Below are 18,916 nucleotides of genomic sequence, written 5' to 3'. Positions count from 1 at the left end.
AATAATAATACAATTCTACAATCGTTATAAACAACGACATACAAATCGAATTAAAACAATCGTTCATATTTAAAGTTAAAAAAAATTCAAGTAAAAGAAAAATACTTAACTAACTATTAAATTCAAATAAATGTATAAAATACATATAATTTAATTTAACTATTCTAAAATATACACATTATTATTTAATTATTTTTTTTCTATATATTTTTTGTTTCATTTACGTGAGTTTGATTAAATTTTGTATCCAAACTCTAGGGATCACATAAGAGTTTCTCCAAATAGAAACCTTCGAGTGGAAGTAACATGCAGGTAACAAAAATTATCATTAACTTCAGATCCATGGGGGGAATTGGCCAATTAGACGAGTGAGATAGGTTCATTTTCCAATTAGGTATGTGACGGTCAATTCCAACGGCATTAACTATAAGCAACTATTTGCTGGTGGCGTACATTATTATTTTAAGGGTATTATAATTTATATTAGTAGCATTTATATGTTTGTAGTTTTTATCAAGAGTTTGTAATTTTTTCTACAAATTTATAACATTTTTTATAAGTTATTTAAATAGTATTTGAATTTATAATTTATAACATCTTGTTTTTATTTTTGTTATAAAAAAATTAATTATAAATATTTTTTAATATTATTTTATATTTTTCAGCTACTTAGACCACTAATTTTACAAATACTTTAAAGGAAATTACTCAATTTATTAGTTAGCTGTTATTTAGTTAGTTTATCTTATATTCGTTAAATATAATTTTAATTTTGAAAACAATTATAGTCGATTTATTTGTAAAATTAAATTTTCTAGTTCTCTGTATTTTATTTTTATGAAAAATACAAATAATTTTATAAAATTATAAATTTGTATAGAGAATTTTTTTATAATATCATAAGAGATTAAAAATTATGCATTTTATATGTAAATTTTACGTTCACAATCAATCTTATATTAAAGACACATCAAATTAATAAAATAATGTGTTGTCAATATATAATTGATAGCAATTGCATCTGTGTTGGATGCAACAAGAGTTCAAGAGAAAGCAAAGATAACAGTTATGGGAATTACTCATTTATTCCTTGTGAAAGTGCAACTAATAAATAGAAAAACAAATGTGCCATAACAGACTACAGCCCAAGTTCTAGCTAGAATTAAGGAAACAAACTTAGACTACAAACTTGACCAAATCAAATAACAAACAATGCTAAAAACCAGGACACTTTAAACTAAGCCTTATCATTCCCTCCCTTGAACTAGACTGTATTTTCAGCTAGTTAACTTCTGAAAAATCACAAACTCCAAGTTTCCATCTCAGCTCCCGAAATGACTCTAATTTCAGCGGTTTGGTGAGGATGTCCGCTAACTGATGCCTTGTACCACAAAACTGAAGCTGCACAACTCCATCATTCACAAGCTCCCTTAAGAAATGGTAGCGCACATCAATGTGCTTGCTCTTGCCATGCATCACCGGGTTCCTTGACAACTTAATTGTTGAGCTATTGTCACAAAAGATGACAGTACTTTCACTGCCCTTGTAGCCTATCTTCTTCAGCACCCTTTGCATCCATATTGCCTGACAACTACTTCCTGCAACTGCTACAAATTCAGCTTTTGTCGTGCTCAACGTTACTATCGGTTGCTTTAGAGAAGACCAAGCTACTGCAGCTCCACTTAGCAAATAAACATAACCTGAAGTACTTCTTCTATCTTCCACCGATCCGGCATAGTCACTATCAGTAAAGCCAACCAATTATGAATTTCCTTCCATTTTGTAAAAAATGCCAAACTTTACAGTACCTTGCAAGTAACGTAGAATTCTCTTCGCCGCTGAATAATGAACTTCTGTAGGTCTTGACATATACCTGCTCAATAAGCTAACTACATACATTATGTCCGGCCTCGTAGCAGTCAAGTACATCAAGCTTCCAATCAGCTATTTGAAAAATGAACCATCCATCTCAACACCATTTTCATCTTTGGAGATTTTAAATCCTGGGACCATTGGATTTTCAACAGAATTGCTATGCTCCATTCCAAATCTGTTCACTACTTCTGTCACATACTTCTGTTGACTGATGAATATGCCGCCATCAAACTGAACTACCTCAATACCAAGAAAATACCTCATCTTACCCAAATCTGACATATCAAATTCCTTCATCGTGGATTTTTTGAATTCATACATCATTATTTCATCATCTCCAGTATAAATTAAATCATCAACATACAAGCTAATAATCAAGTATTTACCTTGTTTGACTTTGGTAAATAAAGTTTGCTCACTATCTTCCTTCTCAAAGCCTTCCTTTCTGAAGTATGATTCAATCCGACTGAACCATGCTCGTGGTGCTTGCTTGAGTCTGTACAAAGCTTTGTTAAGCTTATATACCTTATGCTCCTCATCCTTTATTTCATAACCCCTTGGCTGCTCCACGTACACATTCTCAACTAACTTCCCATGAATAAAGGATGACTTCACATCCATCTGAAACACACACCAAGCTCTTTGTGCAGCAAGTGCCAAAATCATTCGAACCGTGTCCATACGAGCTACAGGAGCGTATACTTCTTCATAATCAACTCCGTATTCTTGAGCATACCCTTTGGCAACCAAGCGAGCCTTATATTTTTCTACTTCTCCCAGCTCATTCAACTTTGTTTTGTACACCCATTTGACTCCTATTTTTTTCGCTCCTTTGGGTAGCTCCCTGAGATCCCACGTTCCATTCTTCTCAATTGATTTCATTTCTGCATCCATGGCTGCCCTCCACTTCTCTTCCTTTACTGCTACGTCAAATGAAGTAGGATCAGAATGAACGACATGAGTAAACAAGGCTAAGTGTGTTTGTGCCTCTTCCTCTTCATCAGAAAGACCTTCACCAGAAACATAATCATACATCCACCTTGGTGCTTTTCTATTTCGGGGTTCTGTCACTGGAACAGCTGCATCTTCTTCTTCATTACCATTAGCTGCATTTTCTTCTTCATTACCATCACTTGATTCCTCCCTTTCTTCATTTTTCTCATCTTCCCATTCCATATCAAATGTGTTATCTTCTTCAGAGTTCTTCTCCCAATTCCATTGCTTGTCTTCTTCAAACACAACATCCCGGCTGATAATAATCCTCTTGGAGGTAGGATCATATAGTCGGTATGCTTTTGATTCTTCACTTACACCAAAAAAAATACAACAACGACTCTTATCTTCAAGTTTTGTTCGTCGAGCATCCGGTACATGGGCATATGCTATACAACCAAAGACTCTCAAGTGCCGGACTAAAGGCTTCACCCCACACCAAGCTTCCTCTGGCGTCGTTTCCTTAACTACTGATGTTGGACATCTATTAAGAGCATAAAATGCCCAGTTTACCGCTTCTGCCCAGAATTTTCTTGGAACATCTTTCTCAACCAATAAGCTCCTCGCCATATTCATCACGGTTCTATTCTTCCGCTCGGCGACTCCGTTCTGCTGCGGTGTATATGTAGCAGTTAATTGTCTCTTGATTGCATTCATTTTACAAAATTCCTTGAATTCATCTGAAGTGAATTCACCTCCACGATCTATTCTTAGACATTTAATAGACAAGCCCGTTTCTTTTTCAACAAGAGCTTTAAATAGCTTAAAAGTGGTGAATGCATCTGACTTATAAGCAAGAAAATACACCCATGCCTTCCTACTATAGTCATCAATGAAGCAAATGAAATACCTCTTGTTTCCCTCAGAACATGGAGAAATTGGGCCGCAAATATCAGCGTGAACCAGCTCCAATTTTGCCGATGCTCTCCATCTTGAGATTACTTCTCGATGCTGCTTCCCTTTCAAGCAATTAGTGCACACAATTTCACCTTCAGAGAAGCTTGGCAAGCCTCTCACCATGTCTTTTGTTTGCATAGTCTTCAATCCTTTGTAGCTGAGATGACCGAATCTTCGGTGCCAGAGGTGAGCTACATCTTCAGTGGTTGCTTGGAGGCATTCTAAATATCAGCGTGAACCAGCTCCAATTTTGCCGATGCTCTCCATCTTGAGATTACTTCTCGATGCTGCTTCCCTTTCAAGCAATTAGTGCACACAATTTCACCTTCAGAGAAGCTTGGCAAGCCTCTCACCATGTCTTTTGTTTGCATAGTCTTCAATCCTTTGTAGCTGAGATGACCGAATCTTCGGTGCCAGAGGTGAGCTACATCTTCAGTGGTTGCTTGGAGGCATTCTTCCTTGCTTTCCTTTTTGGCTGATTGAATGCTTGATAACAACACGAACATTCGATTTGCTGTCATGTTGGTTTGGAACACCAAACCTTTTGTGTCATGATAAATTCTACATTCATTTGACTTCATTAGTACAACCAAACCTCTTTCTTGCAGCTGCCCAACACTGAGAAGATTATTCTTCAAACCGGGCACATAATAGACATCACGTACAAGGTGATTTGCTCCTTTTACAGTCAACCGAACACTTCCTTTTCCAACAATGTTCATACTTGCATAATTCCCAAATCTGACCACCTTATTGAACCCTTCTTCTAACTCACAGAAGAGTGATGAATCACCACACATGTGATTACTGCACCCAGAGTCAATGTACCACTCAACATTTCGATCATCTTCAAGCGTGTCAACATACGCCATTAGCACCATCTCTTCTGATTCCTCCAAACCAGCATAGTTTGCTTGGCACTCGTACTGGAAGTGTCCAAGCTTATGACACTTGTAACACTCAACTGTTTCCTTACTCCTTGGTTGGCTACCCCTGCCTCTGCCTTGTCCCCGACCTCCTCGGAAAGCAGCTCTTCCTCGTCCCCTTCCACCATATCTTTCTTCATGAGTTACCTTCAAAGCATGCTCATCTTCTCCACTTCCTTTGAACTTTTGCTCATGAACAAGCAGAGAACTTTGCAAGGCATCCACTGATAGCTGATCAATGTCCTTGGCTTCCTCAATGGAACAAACAATGTAGTTCCACTTCTTAGTGAGGGTTCTCAAAATCTTCTCAACGATCTTGACATCATCCACATCTTCCCCATAATTCCTCGTGTCGTTTGCAACCGTCATTACTCGACCAAAATAAACAGTGATCGATTCACCCTGCTTCATTGCTAAGACCTCAAAATCTCGGCGTAGACGATTGAGCTGAGCTTTCTTCACCCGAGCATTGCCTTGACACTTCAACTTCATGGAATCCCAGAGCTGTTTAGATGTGTCCTTCTGCGTGATCGTCTTCAAAACTGACTTGTCAAGCGACTGAAACAAGTAATTCTTAGCCTTCAAATCCTTTTGCTTTATCTCTTCCAGGTTTTTTATTTGTGCTGCCGTCATCCCATCCTTACTCGTTGGCTCTGTGTAGCCTGATTCGACAGCAACCCAATACTCCTTGGATCAAAGGAGATTCTCCATGACCATGCTCCAGTGGTCGTAGTCGCCGTCGAACTTTGGAATGGAGGCTGCTGCAAAGTTTGCTTCTGAATCCATCTCTCAGGTCACAGCTCTGATGCCAGATTGTTGGATGCAACAAGAGTTCAAGAGAAAGCAAAGATAACAGTTCTGGGAATTACTCATTTATTCCTTGTGAAAGTGCAACTAATAAATAGAAAAACAAATGTGTCATAACAGACTACAGCCCACGTTCTAGCTAGAATTAAGGAAACAAACTTAGACTACAAACTTGACCAAATCAAATAACAAACAATGCTAAAAACCAGGACACTTTAAACTAAGCCTTATCAATCTGCGAGGCCACAATTACCGTGAACAAACATATTAATTACATGGAACACATGTCTTTTAAACTTGTATTCTTAATATGTTTATAAAAAATTATTTAAAATTTTAAAATATGAAAGATAATTAATTAATAAGTTTTAGTTAATTTTGAATCGGTCAAAAATAGCTAATAAACAAGTATCGATTGCAAATCACTCCTGCAAGGAATTCCAAAACATATGATATTAATTGAGAGAAAAATATAATTTTACATGTCACATCGTTATTCAGTCACTTACCCACTCAATTTCAAATATATTTTTTTATTTGTTTGTAACTTACAATCATAATTCAATTCATATAATTAAACTTCACCTATTATAAAAGAAAATACTTGGTTGATACAACGATTTGGACGCACAAAACTAAAGTAATTATTTTAAGAATATACGTTACTCAATTTTCTTTTAATCTTTTTTATGTGTGTGTCTTTAAATAATTGTTGCAACATAAGACTTGTTTTATTTTCAATAGTGTAGTTGGCTAGCTGCCGTAACATGTTAGCAGCCACTCCTTTGTCTTTTTGGTCTTTTTCTTTTTCTTCGTCAATGAATGAGTTATTTATGATTAATTTTTAACTTTGAATTATCTATTTATATTATTTTTTCTATTTAATTATGTAACATAATATTCAATTAATTTTTACTAATAGAGTTGATTATTTAATAAAAACCTTTTATTTGATGATTGGATAAAGAAAATTTAATTAAGTGAAGGAGTTGTTAAGTGAAATATCTTAACTCAAAATTATTTGTATGCTAACTTTAGAAAAATGCTTATGTATATCCACATGAGTGTATATATTTTGAAAGATAAAAAGAATGGTGTAATATATATGGTAATATGTTGATAATGTGATATGAAAATATATAAGATAAAATAAAATTGTAAAGATTTGAGAAGTGTGTATAATTGTTGCTAACTTTATCTCTCTAATTATGAAAAAAATATTAAACTAATTTTATACTTATGTCTAATAAAAATTGAGTAATAACTAATTTTTAGTTTTAACAGTGCTTGCAATATATGGATACTAATATACGGCAAAATAATTAATTAAAGTCAGACGAAAAGTAAAATTACTTTATATTTTCTATGCATAATGATTAGACTCATATTAATTACATGAACACATTTTTTTGAGGGAAAAACTAGAAATCCCTAGGAAAAGCCGTTAAATAAATATAGTTTTAGAAATTTAAAGTTATAAGACTCGAGGAAGAATTTGTCAAAAAATATAGTGGCTGCTAATAACAGGGACGCGCAAAAATCAAGAGCGGGAAAGTTCCTCCGTAGATAATTTCTCCATCGTCGTTCGTCAATAAATTCACAAATCGTTGACGTCAACTCACATTGCTTCCTCAACATATATATACTTCAAATTCATATTATGCAAATTTAATTAATAACAAACACGAATTGCAATTCTTATAGTAACAGTATGGAATACAAAACCTTTGAACTCAACCTCACATCAGCAAAAGATCTCAAAAACGTTAATCTCTTCGCCAAAATGGAAGTTTACGCCGTCGTTTCAATCTCCGGCGATCCCCTCCACACTCAAAACACCAAAACCCCCATCGACAAAGAATCTGGTACTAACCCCGCTTGGAATTTCCCCGTTAAACTTACTTTCAACGAAACCCTCGCTCGCCAGAATCGTTTGACCCTCGAAATCAACCTCCGCTGTGCGCGTAACCTCGCCGCCGATAAAGACATCGGTAGCGTCCAGATTCCCCTCAGAGAGCTACAAAACCATACCGGCGACGGAAAATCGTTCCAACATGTTAGTTACCAAGTTAGAAAACCATCGGGAAAACCAAAAGGTGCTTTCAATTTCTCATACAAATTCACTGCGCCGGTGAAATCCAAGGCGGAACATGTTACGGCTTATCCTGCTCCGGTGTTGGGGTCCACTTCTGCACATTACACTGCTCCGCCGCAATATCCGGCAGGATATGGATATCCACCGTCATACGGTGGGTATCAACAGCCTCAAGCGGGTTACGGATACCCGCAACATTTTGGTTATGGTTACCCGGCACAAAACGGTTACCGGTACCCGGGTGTTCCGATTCAGAAAGCGTGAAAGAATAATTTAGGAATGGGATTGGGAGCTGGATTGCTTGGAGGAGATTATTAATTTTTTGTTTTGTATGTACTTTGCTCAAGTTAATTTTAACACCGCTGTAAAACTAGGGTTTCATTTATATATACAATTATGAGTGGAAATAATTTTTATAGTATCAATTATAATCGTTAAATTGTTAAAAAATATTTAACTTTTATAATATATGAAATTAAAATAGTATCTTTAACGATTCACAACTTTAACTTTCTATTCCCACTTTTAAGCTACATTATTTTATTTTTATGGCTTACTACTCATGATATATTAGACTTATACAAAAATATACTTTATTTTTTTTTTTTTTTTTTAATATTCATGTGAAATGTCCACATACATTTAGTGGGTTTCTCATTCCAAGTTTCAACTCCATTTCGACACTACTAAAGATATCTGTGTCTAGTTCTACTAAGATCAATGAAATGTTGGTAACATTTTCACCACAAGCTAGTTAAAAATAATCACTATTTTTTCTTCATAATATAGGGGGTGGGAAAAGTGGCTCCAGTAACAGAGACCGTCAACATCATTGGGTCATCTCCTTGGGAGGCCCATTAACATACGATGTCCATTAGAATTAAACCCAATTTTTTATCGCAAAATAAAATCCAAATAACGGAAAAGGCAAAAACCCCAATTCCAAACTCAAAGCACTGTCTTAAAACCCTAGAAACTGAAATTCACAGAGAAGAAACACAGTAAGAGAGAAAAAGATGAGACCTTTAGACGAAACAGAAACGAGCGTAGTATTCGAAAAGCTCTTCAAATTCGTTGGCAACAACCTAAAGAACATGGTCGAAAATCCTTCACACGAAGGACCCGATTCAAACCCAAGTCGCTACTGTTTCCGTCTTCACAAGAACAAATTTTATTTTTATGGCTTACTACTCATGATATATTAGACTTATACAAAAATATACTCTATTTTTTTTTTTTTTTTTTAATATTCATGTGAAATGTCCACATACATTTAGTGGGTTTCTCATTCCAAGTTTCAACTCCATTTCGACACTACTAAAGATATCTGTGTCTAGTTCTACTAAGATCAATGAAATGTTGGTAACATTTTCACCACAAGCTAGTTAAAAATAATCACTATTTTTTCTTCATAATATAGGGGGTGGGAAAAGTGGCTCCAGTAACAGAGACCGTCAACATCATTGGGTCATCTCCTTGGGAGGCCCATTAACATACGATGTCCATTAGAATTAAACCCAATTTTTTATCGCAAAATAAAATCCAAATAACGGAAAAGGCAAAAACCCCAATTCCAAACTCAAAGCACTGTCTTAAAACCCTAGAAACTGAAATTCACAGAGAAGAAACACAGTAAGAGAGAAAAAGATGAGACCTTTAGACGAAACAGAAACGAGCGTAGTATTCGAAAAGCTCTTCAAATTCGTTGGCAACAACCTAAAGAACATGGTCGAAAATCCTTCACACGAAGGACCCGATTCAAACCCAAGTCGCTACTGTTTCCGTCTTCACAAGAACAAAATCTTCTACACAAGCGAATCGCTCGTCAAACGAGCCACAAACATCGCACGACCTAATCTCGTTACCGTCGGAACATGCATCGGAAAATACACCCACGGTGGTAACTTTCGTCTCACAGTTCAAGCACTCAACCTTCTCGCCGCAAATGCAAAACACAAGGTGTGGCTTAAGCCTCAGTCTGAAATGTCGTTTTTGTATGGAAACCATGTTTTGAAGAGTGCGTTGGGTAGGATAACTGAAAACATTGTTGCTGGAGATGGGGTTGTTGTCTTTTCTATGGCTGATGTGCCTTTGGGTTTTGGGGTAGCTGCTAAGTCAACACAGGATTGTAGGAAGTTGGATCCTAATGGTATTGTTGTGTTGCATCAGGGTGATGTGGGAGAGTATTTGAGAATGGAAGATGACCTTTGAAATTGAAACTATATACCATTTTGGAATTTTACTAGCGGGTTATTGTTGTATGGGTATAACTTAGTTTTTATGCAAGTGAGTTTTTTTTATTTTTTTAACATTCATCACATCACTGTAAGATAGATTCTGAGTCATACTGGAATCTCATGAAATTTTGTTAAATATTGCAGTGATTGCAGTTATTATATTGTATGGTTACACTATTTGATAGATATAAGGTTTTTTAGTTTCTTTATATTTTATGTGTGCTATTTTTGCCTTTGAGATTGCTTTGGATAATCAGATACCTCTTTGTGTTTGAATTGAATATAATTTTGTGACTTATAATCAGTGTGTAATGTCTTGGGTTCAGGAATGGTTATTTCAAATGATAATCATTTTGTTGGGGACCGGTTCAATATCTACCCTCTGTTTTTGTAGTTTCATTTCAAAATCTTGCTAGTGAAAATTTAGACATAACAACGGTTAGAATATACGGACTATTATATTCATGATGCAAATAGGGTGTGCAATGTTTGTTTGTCCAAGTTTCAAAGAGTTTAGTTTTCTTCAAGTTGAAGTCTTGTGAACGATTAAGGAACAAATAATCACAAGGAGAAATCAGCCCAATGTGTGCTTTTGCATTGTCAATGAAGGCAATTAACCTCGCTCTAAGTTGTATATAGTTGGCTGTGATTTAATCCTATCCCAAAATCTATGGGTCTTTCAAGGAAGAGTTATTTCCATTTGAGAAGAAACTTTGCATTTTGTCTGTGTAAGCTGAAATTTGAAATGGCAAGGAAATGATGGGAATATAGTAAAAGGTTTAAGTGGGAAGAGTGTGCATTGGTAGTGACAGTGTTTTTAAGTTTCAAGGCATAATGAAGAGGGCCCCTGTCCCTTGCTGAGTTATTGCAATGTGACACTCGCAACTTCTTCTACATCAAAATAAAGGGATTATGAATAAAGGCGCGGATTGCAATTCCATTCTAGTATGGAATGACAATCTACTTCTCTCCACATCTTGTTGCTTTCCTTTTACTTCAATTACTTGTCTGCTGTTAATGTCCTTCCTGCATTGATTATAACCTTTGTTCTGATCCTATTCATGCTTCCTTTATATATGTTACTATGTTAGTGTGTTTTGCATTTTTTTAGTGGGTTGCTTGATGGGTTTGGTTTGTCAAGTGATGAATGTGATATGTGTATTAAAGTGTTTGAATAAGCAACTTGTTCCTCTAAAACATGCATGCACTGTAAAGGATGAGCACAATCATACTCATCGCATGTTTTAGCTGGTCACAGTTCAACAGGAATATAAGCTGGGCTGGGTTATTCTTTTATTCTTATAATTGTTTCAAGGTAGAATTTTTTTATGATTATGTTCATAGAAATCACAACCTAATGTTGTGTAACCCATCCTTACTTCTATGCTTTAGTAATGAAGGGATATATTTTTCCTTTATTTGTCTCTTTAATGACATTGTGTGCTTACTCTGCTGTATTTATTGTTGAAAAATTTTAATTAGTTAGTATCCTGATTCATGGAAGTTAAATTACTGCTTTTAAATCCTTAATTAGTGGTTTGTAGTGTCATCAAAGAATGGTTCTAAAGTACAGCAGATTTTGATGAACCCACTATGAAAACCGCAGTGCTATCTTAGTTTTGCTTTTAGGACAATAGGGACCGCTATTCCAATTTCAGCCTGTCGAAATAGTGGCAATAGCAGAAGAAAAAAAAAAGGAATCAATAGAGTTTTAAGAAATAATAAAACTGAAGATTTTGCATGAATGCTAAACATGACTTATTTCTAGAGTTAGTGAGTCTTACTCTTATATTCACTGTAATACTTATATACCTTTCAATTTATAAGTTAAGCTATGGCTTCATTCCCTTTTTTATTTGTATGAAAGATGCCTCCTTTTATATATAATTTACTTGGCCCCTGTCTAATTCATGTAAAATTCTGCCCTCACTTGTGTGGTAGAGTCTATCTTCAACTTTGGCCTTGATAAATATTTCTATATTTTCCAAGTATAGTAATGACATTCTCCACGGATACAGGAATATTGCTGCCGTTTGTAAGTTGCTCTCTTTAAACAAAGAGTAACCATATGGACCATTTTCTTCATGTCTCTGTATATTATCAAACTTAGCATCTAAAATGATGAATCTCCTCGCTGATTGATTATAAGGATGATTTTATTGATGAAGCTTTTCCAACTTCTTGCTGATTATAATTAGACCCCATTTATGAAATTGGCTTTGGTTTAATTCTAGATGCAATTTATAGAGTTCTCGCATCTTTTATGAGGACTGTTCGATCTCAATCGAAGGACTATCAATGTTTCGATTGCATGAATGCGGGGAATTTTGACTGCTGGGAATTTGGGTCCACGTGAATATTGGTGATAAAAGTAATGTTTATTGTTTAAAAACTATGGTTCTTTGTTCTTGATGTTCAATCAAGTCACTCTTAAATCTTTGAGTTGTAGTCTCTGTGTTCTATATATGGAGTTTGTTTTTGCGGTAGATTGACCACAAACTTGTGGTGGATACGAAACTTCAGGTTGCAGTTCCAAACACAGTGAGGCTGTTTTACCTTTGACAAAATTGTTTTATTTGATTTTTAGTTGTATCAGTGAACAACTTACCTCCCATTACTTTGTTGGTTATGAAGTCATATATAATTCTTGATATAATGATTGATTATATATGGTGAAGAAGACTTTGTGGGCCTTATTTGTTGCTTTTCCATGAATAATAAAACTTTGTATGCCTAATAATGACAATTATATTTATTTTCAAGTAATACTAGTAATTTTAGAACCAATGTAGACTAATTATTAAGCTAGTTTTAGACTTAAACAGGTTTTAAAAACCAGGTTTCTTAATTAGTTAAGAATAAATAAGTGAAAAAGATGGAGGGGTGGTGAGTAGGGTTGGTTTGTCAGCCTTACCCTACCCTTGTTTTAAACGGGTTGATGGCGGGGTAAAACATAATTGTCTGAGTTGAAAGGTTTATTCATCGGTTTAAGATCAGACTTTTTACTACTAGTTCATTAGAAAAAGAGGTTCAAAAACTGGTTTGTCAAAACAGTTCAATTCTAAATTGCATTAGTCTAGTTGATAATAAGAATTAAAGTGAATTAATATTTTTTTGATGAAAAAAATACATTACTTATTATTTTAGGGATGAAATTGAAGGTTCATTCACCAGTTTAAGAACTAAACCATACTTTTTACTATCAGTTCATTAAAAAAAAGTTTCAAAATCCCCGTCGTCAAAACTGTTTAGTTCAAAATTGGATTGGTCTTTTTGACTAAGAACTAGTTTCATGGAAATAATCTGAATGGATTGGTAAATCTTAGACCATAAAATGTCATGATTCATAGTTGTTAAACTAATTGAATAATGAACTTCTTTAGAGAGAAAATTCACTTTTAGTGTTACCTTTATAGTTTAACAAAAATTTAATTTTACCATTTTAAATTTTAATTTCTTTTTTTAATTATTGAAAAAAAATTCAAATTATTGAGTTTTTCAAAATTTTATACTTTTATCGGAAATCATTTTTTTTTTAACAAAAATCATTTTTTTTTCAACAAAAATCATTTTCTTTTGTTCCTTTTCATTTCTTTGTTTGTAAATTGTATCAACGGAATATGATAAAAAGTTCTTTTCAAAAGGCCTTATGGGAGAATTGATCCAACATTCCTTATGTTCAATACTTTATTCTTAAAATCAATCCCAATTATTTACTTAATTATTTCTAAATTCTAATCCCAGTTAAGATAAACCAAAGAATCAATAAGCAAATAAACCATTATTCTTTGTCTTTAGTCTTATTCTGTTCTCTAGCGCAAAATTCCCCACCCTTTATCTCTTTTGTTGAAAAATTCTCATTTGTATCCGAATTATTAGATTTATATATTGCACTTATATACTATATAACTTTTTAAAAAGCCCATGCAGGCTTTCTTTCTTTTCTTTTTTAAAAAAAAAATTCAATTCTAGTCGATGGAGAATAAGTTCATATACCTAGGCGGGCCATCAACCCAACATCATTCAGTGTTAAAGATATCCTAAACTTTCTGGGTGTTTGTATTGGTGATGTCTTTAGGCTTTTTTTATGACTATCAACTAAATGGGAGAGTTCAATTTGGAGAATGTCTTTGAGATGAACTCAAAGCTTGTGGTTGATGGAATGGCATACTCAAATGAAGAATTTAGTAAACATATTTATGTCGCTAATATATAGTAACAAAGTTTAAGCAAGTGTTTTTTAAATCAGAGAAAATTTCATATAATTCAGATAACACTGACATAAGTATTTACATATTATTTATTAACGAGGACCTTACAACAGCATCATGATTCAAACTCATTTATTTTGTGCGATTTGATTTTAATATTTACCAATTAAGATAACCTACATTGTCTATTAATGTTTTTAAAAAAATCACATTTAAGCTTATAACTCTGTTTTTTTTTTTATTATTTTAATCAAATTCTTCCTTATGCTCATATAGATAGAGTTAATATTAAATTTTTTTATTTGGATACTTAGGTTTTTAATAATTAAAATTGCATTTAAAATCTACAAATATGTATTTTTAAATCGATTTCTACGTAAAAACAATATTAATTTTGAATATATATATATATATGGGGACTTTTAAAATGAAAATATGAGAGGAATGAATATTATTGTGATTTTTTTTAAATGATTATGTATTATTTAAATATTATCGAATTGTCACTTTATTAAAAATAGTTTGACATTATAATCTTAAGGGACGTGACTCAAGTTACATATGAGACCATTGTAAAATTGTTGTTAGTGTTATATTTAGTAATAATAATTTTTCTTTTTCCCAATTTTGTTAAAAATAGTAATACTTAGATAACTTTCAACCATTTACATTCTTGTATGGTATGGATTTACTTATCTCAGCGCATGTATATGTATATATATATATATAAGAAGAAATCAAATTTCATCAAAAGAATTACACTAATTCAATAATATCATGCAAAATACATATTTTTACATTAATTTTTAATTAGTTTTTAAATAAAAAGATGGATCAAAATTAACGTCAATGATTTAATTGTATATAACGTTAATCTTGACACATTTTAATGACATAAAAAATAATTATAAATTAATGCTAAAATTTATATATGTAATCTATATAATAATAATTTTTAATTCAATAGTTGAATTTGCTAAATAGTAATGAAATAGAAAGTGGATAATTGTTTTCTATTGTGATACTAGATCCAAACTGCTATTTGCATTGTAAGAGTTAGAATACATGTAGTACTCTCTTTAATAAATTTTACTTGTACAAAAATAAACTAAACGGAGGGTAATTGTTAGGTAATTTTTCAGGACCCACTTGTTAATTTTGCAAAAATTGTAATCGATTTGTTTTTTTTAATACCTATACACATGCTGCTAGATGATGTTTTTGTTGGTAGAGTGAAAGCTTTCCATCTGTGGCAGAACCAAATCCTTTGTGAATCTATGTGAGTTGGGATTAAAGAAGTAAACTATTATGAAAGCTGTAAATTGAGAATAATAATTAAGGAGAAGTTCTCCGAATAACTTTAACGCAACCAAAAAATTTTAAAATTAAAAAGTAAAATCTTGAAAAGTGGTAGCATATCAAATAAATTAAAAATTTCAAAAACAAAATATTAGCTTAATTGCAGTTTTAATTCCCTATTTTAGCGAAATTATGAAAATAATCATCCAATTTTATTTCTCTTAAGTTTTAGTCATCTATACATAATTTTGATCTAAAATTTGATAATATATCATTTTTTTTTGCTTATTTAAACCACACAATACCCCAAGATCTCGTGGTGCTACAATTATAAAAAATGATGTTTCATCAAATTTTTTATTAAAATTTTGTTTAATTGACTAAAAATGAAAAGAAATAAAATAGGGAGACTATTTTCGTAATTCAATTAAAATAAGAGAAATAAAACTGTAATTAAATCAAAAGACAGATATATAAATAAGATAATAAGATAATATATACACTAAATAATTTAAATTTTAAAAGAAAATATAATGTCTAATTCATCCGTATGTTCGATCTATTAGTTTAGTACTAAAAATGCAATATAAAATAATTATTAGTATCGTTATTATAAATAATAATTTTTTTTTATCCACGAGTATGATTACAGGTGTCGTAATATTACCATGTTCCAATGTTTTAAGCTCCCGTCACAACTAAATACAACCTTCGGTCATTAACCTAAATAGTTGTGTCCTAATATCAAGATTGTCTGAGGTGGCAATTAACAAGTGCAGAAACATATTTTTATGCCACGTCATTGTCTACATCATTATTCTCATTTGATTTCGTTTGTTCTTTCCGTGAGTATATTTGATACAAGTATGTGTATTGTGGTTACTTCACTAACAAACTTCTAGAAAAGAATATTAATTGAGATAAATTCCTTATTTGAGTGGAAATTTGAAGTTACGGAGCTTGAACGGTACGAGTCACCATAATTTACTTCAAGTGTCGATGAGTCATGCTTTCTAGGAATATTTATACTACATACTTATTTCTTTGAATATTTATAATTAATTTATATGAAGATACCAACCCAACAATGGTGGTCCTCCAATGGGTTTCAAAAGGAATTTGAGAAGTTAAATAAGTAATTTTGTGTATATCTTGCATGATTGCATCATATATAGAACCTATTGTCACAAAGTGGTGGTAACAAACTAAAGAAATGTCACACTCACTCTTTTGGTTTGATGAAATATGTTACATGTGTTTCTAACTTGGACTGCAACTTGTAACCTTTGATATGGTTGTGTCGTTGAAATAATCATGTTTGAGAAACTTTTTACGTTGTGATATAAGCTTAAGTCTATTTTTGTGAAAGATATAAATTATTCCAAAAGAATAAAATTAATTGTAATAGATGTCTAATCTTAATCTTGATATTCTTTGATAAAAATTATTTTTTAATTGTTTTAATTTATTTATTTACTTTACATTCGTCAATTTATCTCACATTGAATTGAAAATTTAAATGCATATGTAGATACCTCACCATTTCAAATATTTATCGACAATGTCATTTGAAACATTAAAGACATTTTTTATCATCGTAGTAGATCCACTTGAAATCCTTATCCAAAGCCCCACACAAATTGTTAGTAATAATAATATAATAAATTGAAAGCTGGCAATATGAATTGCCAAAATTGGACAGGCAGACAAAAACCCTTTGGAATTAAAGCCTCTCCCATACATACACTTATATTTTGTGTAATGTAAATTAATCACACTAAATATTATTTCCTCCACACCAACGACCGGAATTAATTTGAAGGCTATTCCTTTCATATTTTGACCCCACCCCCACTCGACACTTTATGCAATGCATTCTTCCTTTCTATTTCTTATAAAGAAATTTATTTATTCCATAATTAATTTACCATTCAAGTGCTAATTTATATTTCTCCACGATCCCTTCCGCTAGTCTCATATTTAATGTGCAGCGTTCATAAGTGTTGTAAATTTTGTAGTACTAAATACGATTCTACTGGTAATTAAAACAATATTTAATTTCCTCACTACTTTATGATTCATTAATTATTGACGTTAAATAAATTAATTGCTCCTTTGGTATCTGACCAATTAATAAATCCTTTACGTGATACTCTTTGTAACATAAGTAAGATGCTACCATGCACACCGTATAACATGTGGGCACTATTCATTTTCTTTTTCGTTTTTCTAGAAGAATTATTTATCCGCCAAACCAAAAAAATAGATTCTTTGGAGTTACAATTTTACACTACATACTTTGTGTGTTTGTGAATAGACATGAGTATAAGGATTCCCCTAATTCGATCATGATATATATTATATGGATAATGAACCTCACCTTCCCCAAACACAAAAATGAATTTTCTTTAGTCGCTTAATACATATATTCACATCGTGGTTAATTATATGATGGTTCTATCAAAATCAAGTAATTTAAAATTTAAATTAATTATATATTTTTATTAAAAGTAAAAAATTATAAAATTTAAAATCTAACAACATTAAACTATTTTATCTCAATCGAACAATCACATAATCATTAATAATATGAATAATTAGTAAAGGATATAAGACAAATTAGTCTAAATACACCGTCTTCCAAAAATGAATTTTAATTTAGCCTAGGACTCTTCCTTTGCTGGGTCCCACATTAGCTGTATTCACATAAAAACATCACTCTAGAGTATAATCTCCCATTCTTCCCCCCATGTATATATAACGTTGATATGAGTATATACAATACATAATACATAAAATAATTCAGTTGTCAAACCATCTCTCATGCTTACTTCTCACACCTCCCACCATTATATATATATATATATTAGACTACATACTCCATACTACAATATATCTCAAGGTCGCAAAAACAGAAACACACGTACAATTTTCTTCTTCTCGTTTTTGTATAGAAAATAAAGAAGAATATATAATAAATGTCTGGGGTATGGGTTTTTAAAAAGGGGGTGGTGCGGCTAGTGGAGAACCCTGGAGGGGAGGGTGCGAGTAGTAATAGTGGTAGTGGAAGGAGAAAGGTGTTGGTTTACACACCAAGCAATGAAGTTATCACATCTTATTCTATGTTAGAACACAAGCTATACTCTCTTGGTTGGGAACGCTACTATGATGACCCTGATCATCTGCTTCAGTTCCACAAACGCTCCACCGTGTACCTCATTTCTCTTCCAAAGGATTTCAACAAGCTCAAGCCTATGCATATGTATGACATAGTCGTTAAGAACAAAAACTTTTTCCATGTTATGGACATATAGCTAAGCTCATCTAATTACATACATATATATTAATTAGTTCGTGTGCTTGGCGAGGATTTGGTTTTCTTTTCTTTTTTCTTTTTTCTTTTTGTTAACTACTTGATTAATTCAATCGATTTGGTGTCTTATATAATCACTCTACTATCAAAATTGGATTTCTTTTACAAATATATATATTTGTGTGCCAATTATTCACATATATACATAGTCTCCAAATATTTGAATTTTTGTTTCCTTTTTATATGCTACTCTCTTCGATATT

General features: G+C 32.6%; 3 protein-coding genes across 3 annotated transcripts; all 3 read left to right on the top strand.

Moving 5' to 3' along the window:
* The first annotated feature begins 7,069 nt into the window (after positions 1-7,069).
* Positions 7,070-8,086, top strand: LOC101495376 (protein SRC2-like). The gene has a single exon (XM_004508218.4). It carries the CDS (start codon positions 7,210-7,212, stop codon positions 7,855-7,857), a length of 648 nt encoding a protein of 215 aa, XP_004508275.1. The 5' UTR covers positions 7,070-7,209; the 3' UTR covers positions 7,858-8,086.
* A 1,039-nt stretch (positions 8,087-9,125) lies between these two features.
* LOC101495048 (uncharacterized) lies at positions 9,126-10,039 on the top strand. Its single transcript, XM_012718028.3, has one exon. The coding sequence runs from the start codon at positions 9,241-9,243 to the stop codon at positions 9,802-9,804; it is 564 nt and encodes a 187-aa protein (XP_012573482.1). The 5' UTR covers positions 9,126-9,240; the 3' UTR covers positions 9,805-10,039.
* Positions 10,040-18,126: 8,087 nt separating this feature from the next.
* On the top strand, positions 18,127-18,855 carry LOC101494723 (flowering-promoting factor 1-like). The gene has a single exon (XM_004508216.4). It carries the CDS (start codon positions 18,319-18,321, stop codon positions 18,652-18,654), a length of 336 nt encoding a protein of 111 aa, XP_004508273.1. The 5' UTR covers positions 18,127-18,318; the 3' UTR covers positions 18,655-18,855.
* Positions 18,856-18,916: the final 61 nt, after the last annotated feature.

This window comes from Cicer arietinum, chromosome 7 (assembly GCF_000331145.2).
Source record: "Cicer arietinum cultivar CDC Frontier isolate Library 1 chromosome 7, Cicar.CDCFrontier_v2.0, whole genome shotgun sequence".
NCBI lineage: Eukaryota > Viridiplantae > Streptophyta > Magnoliopsida > Fabales > Fabaceae > Cicer > Cicer arietinum.
The sequence above is the reverse complement of the archived record's forward strand: the minus strand, read 5'-3'. Positions and strand labels throughout refer to the sequence as shown.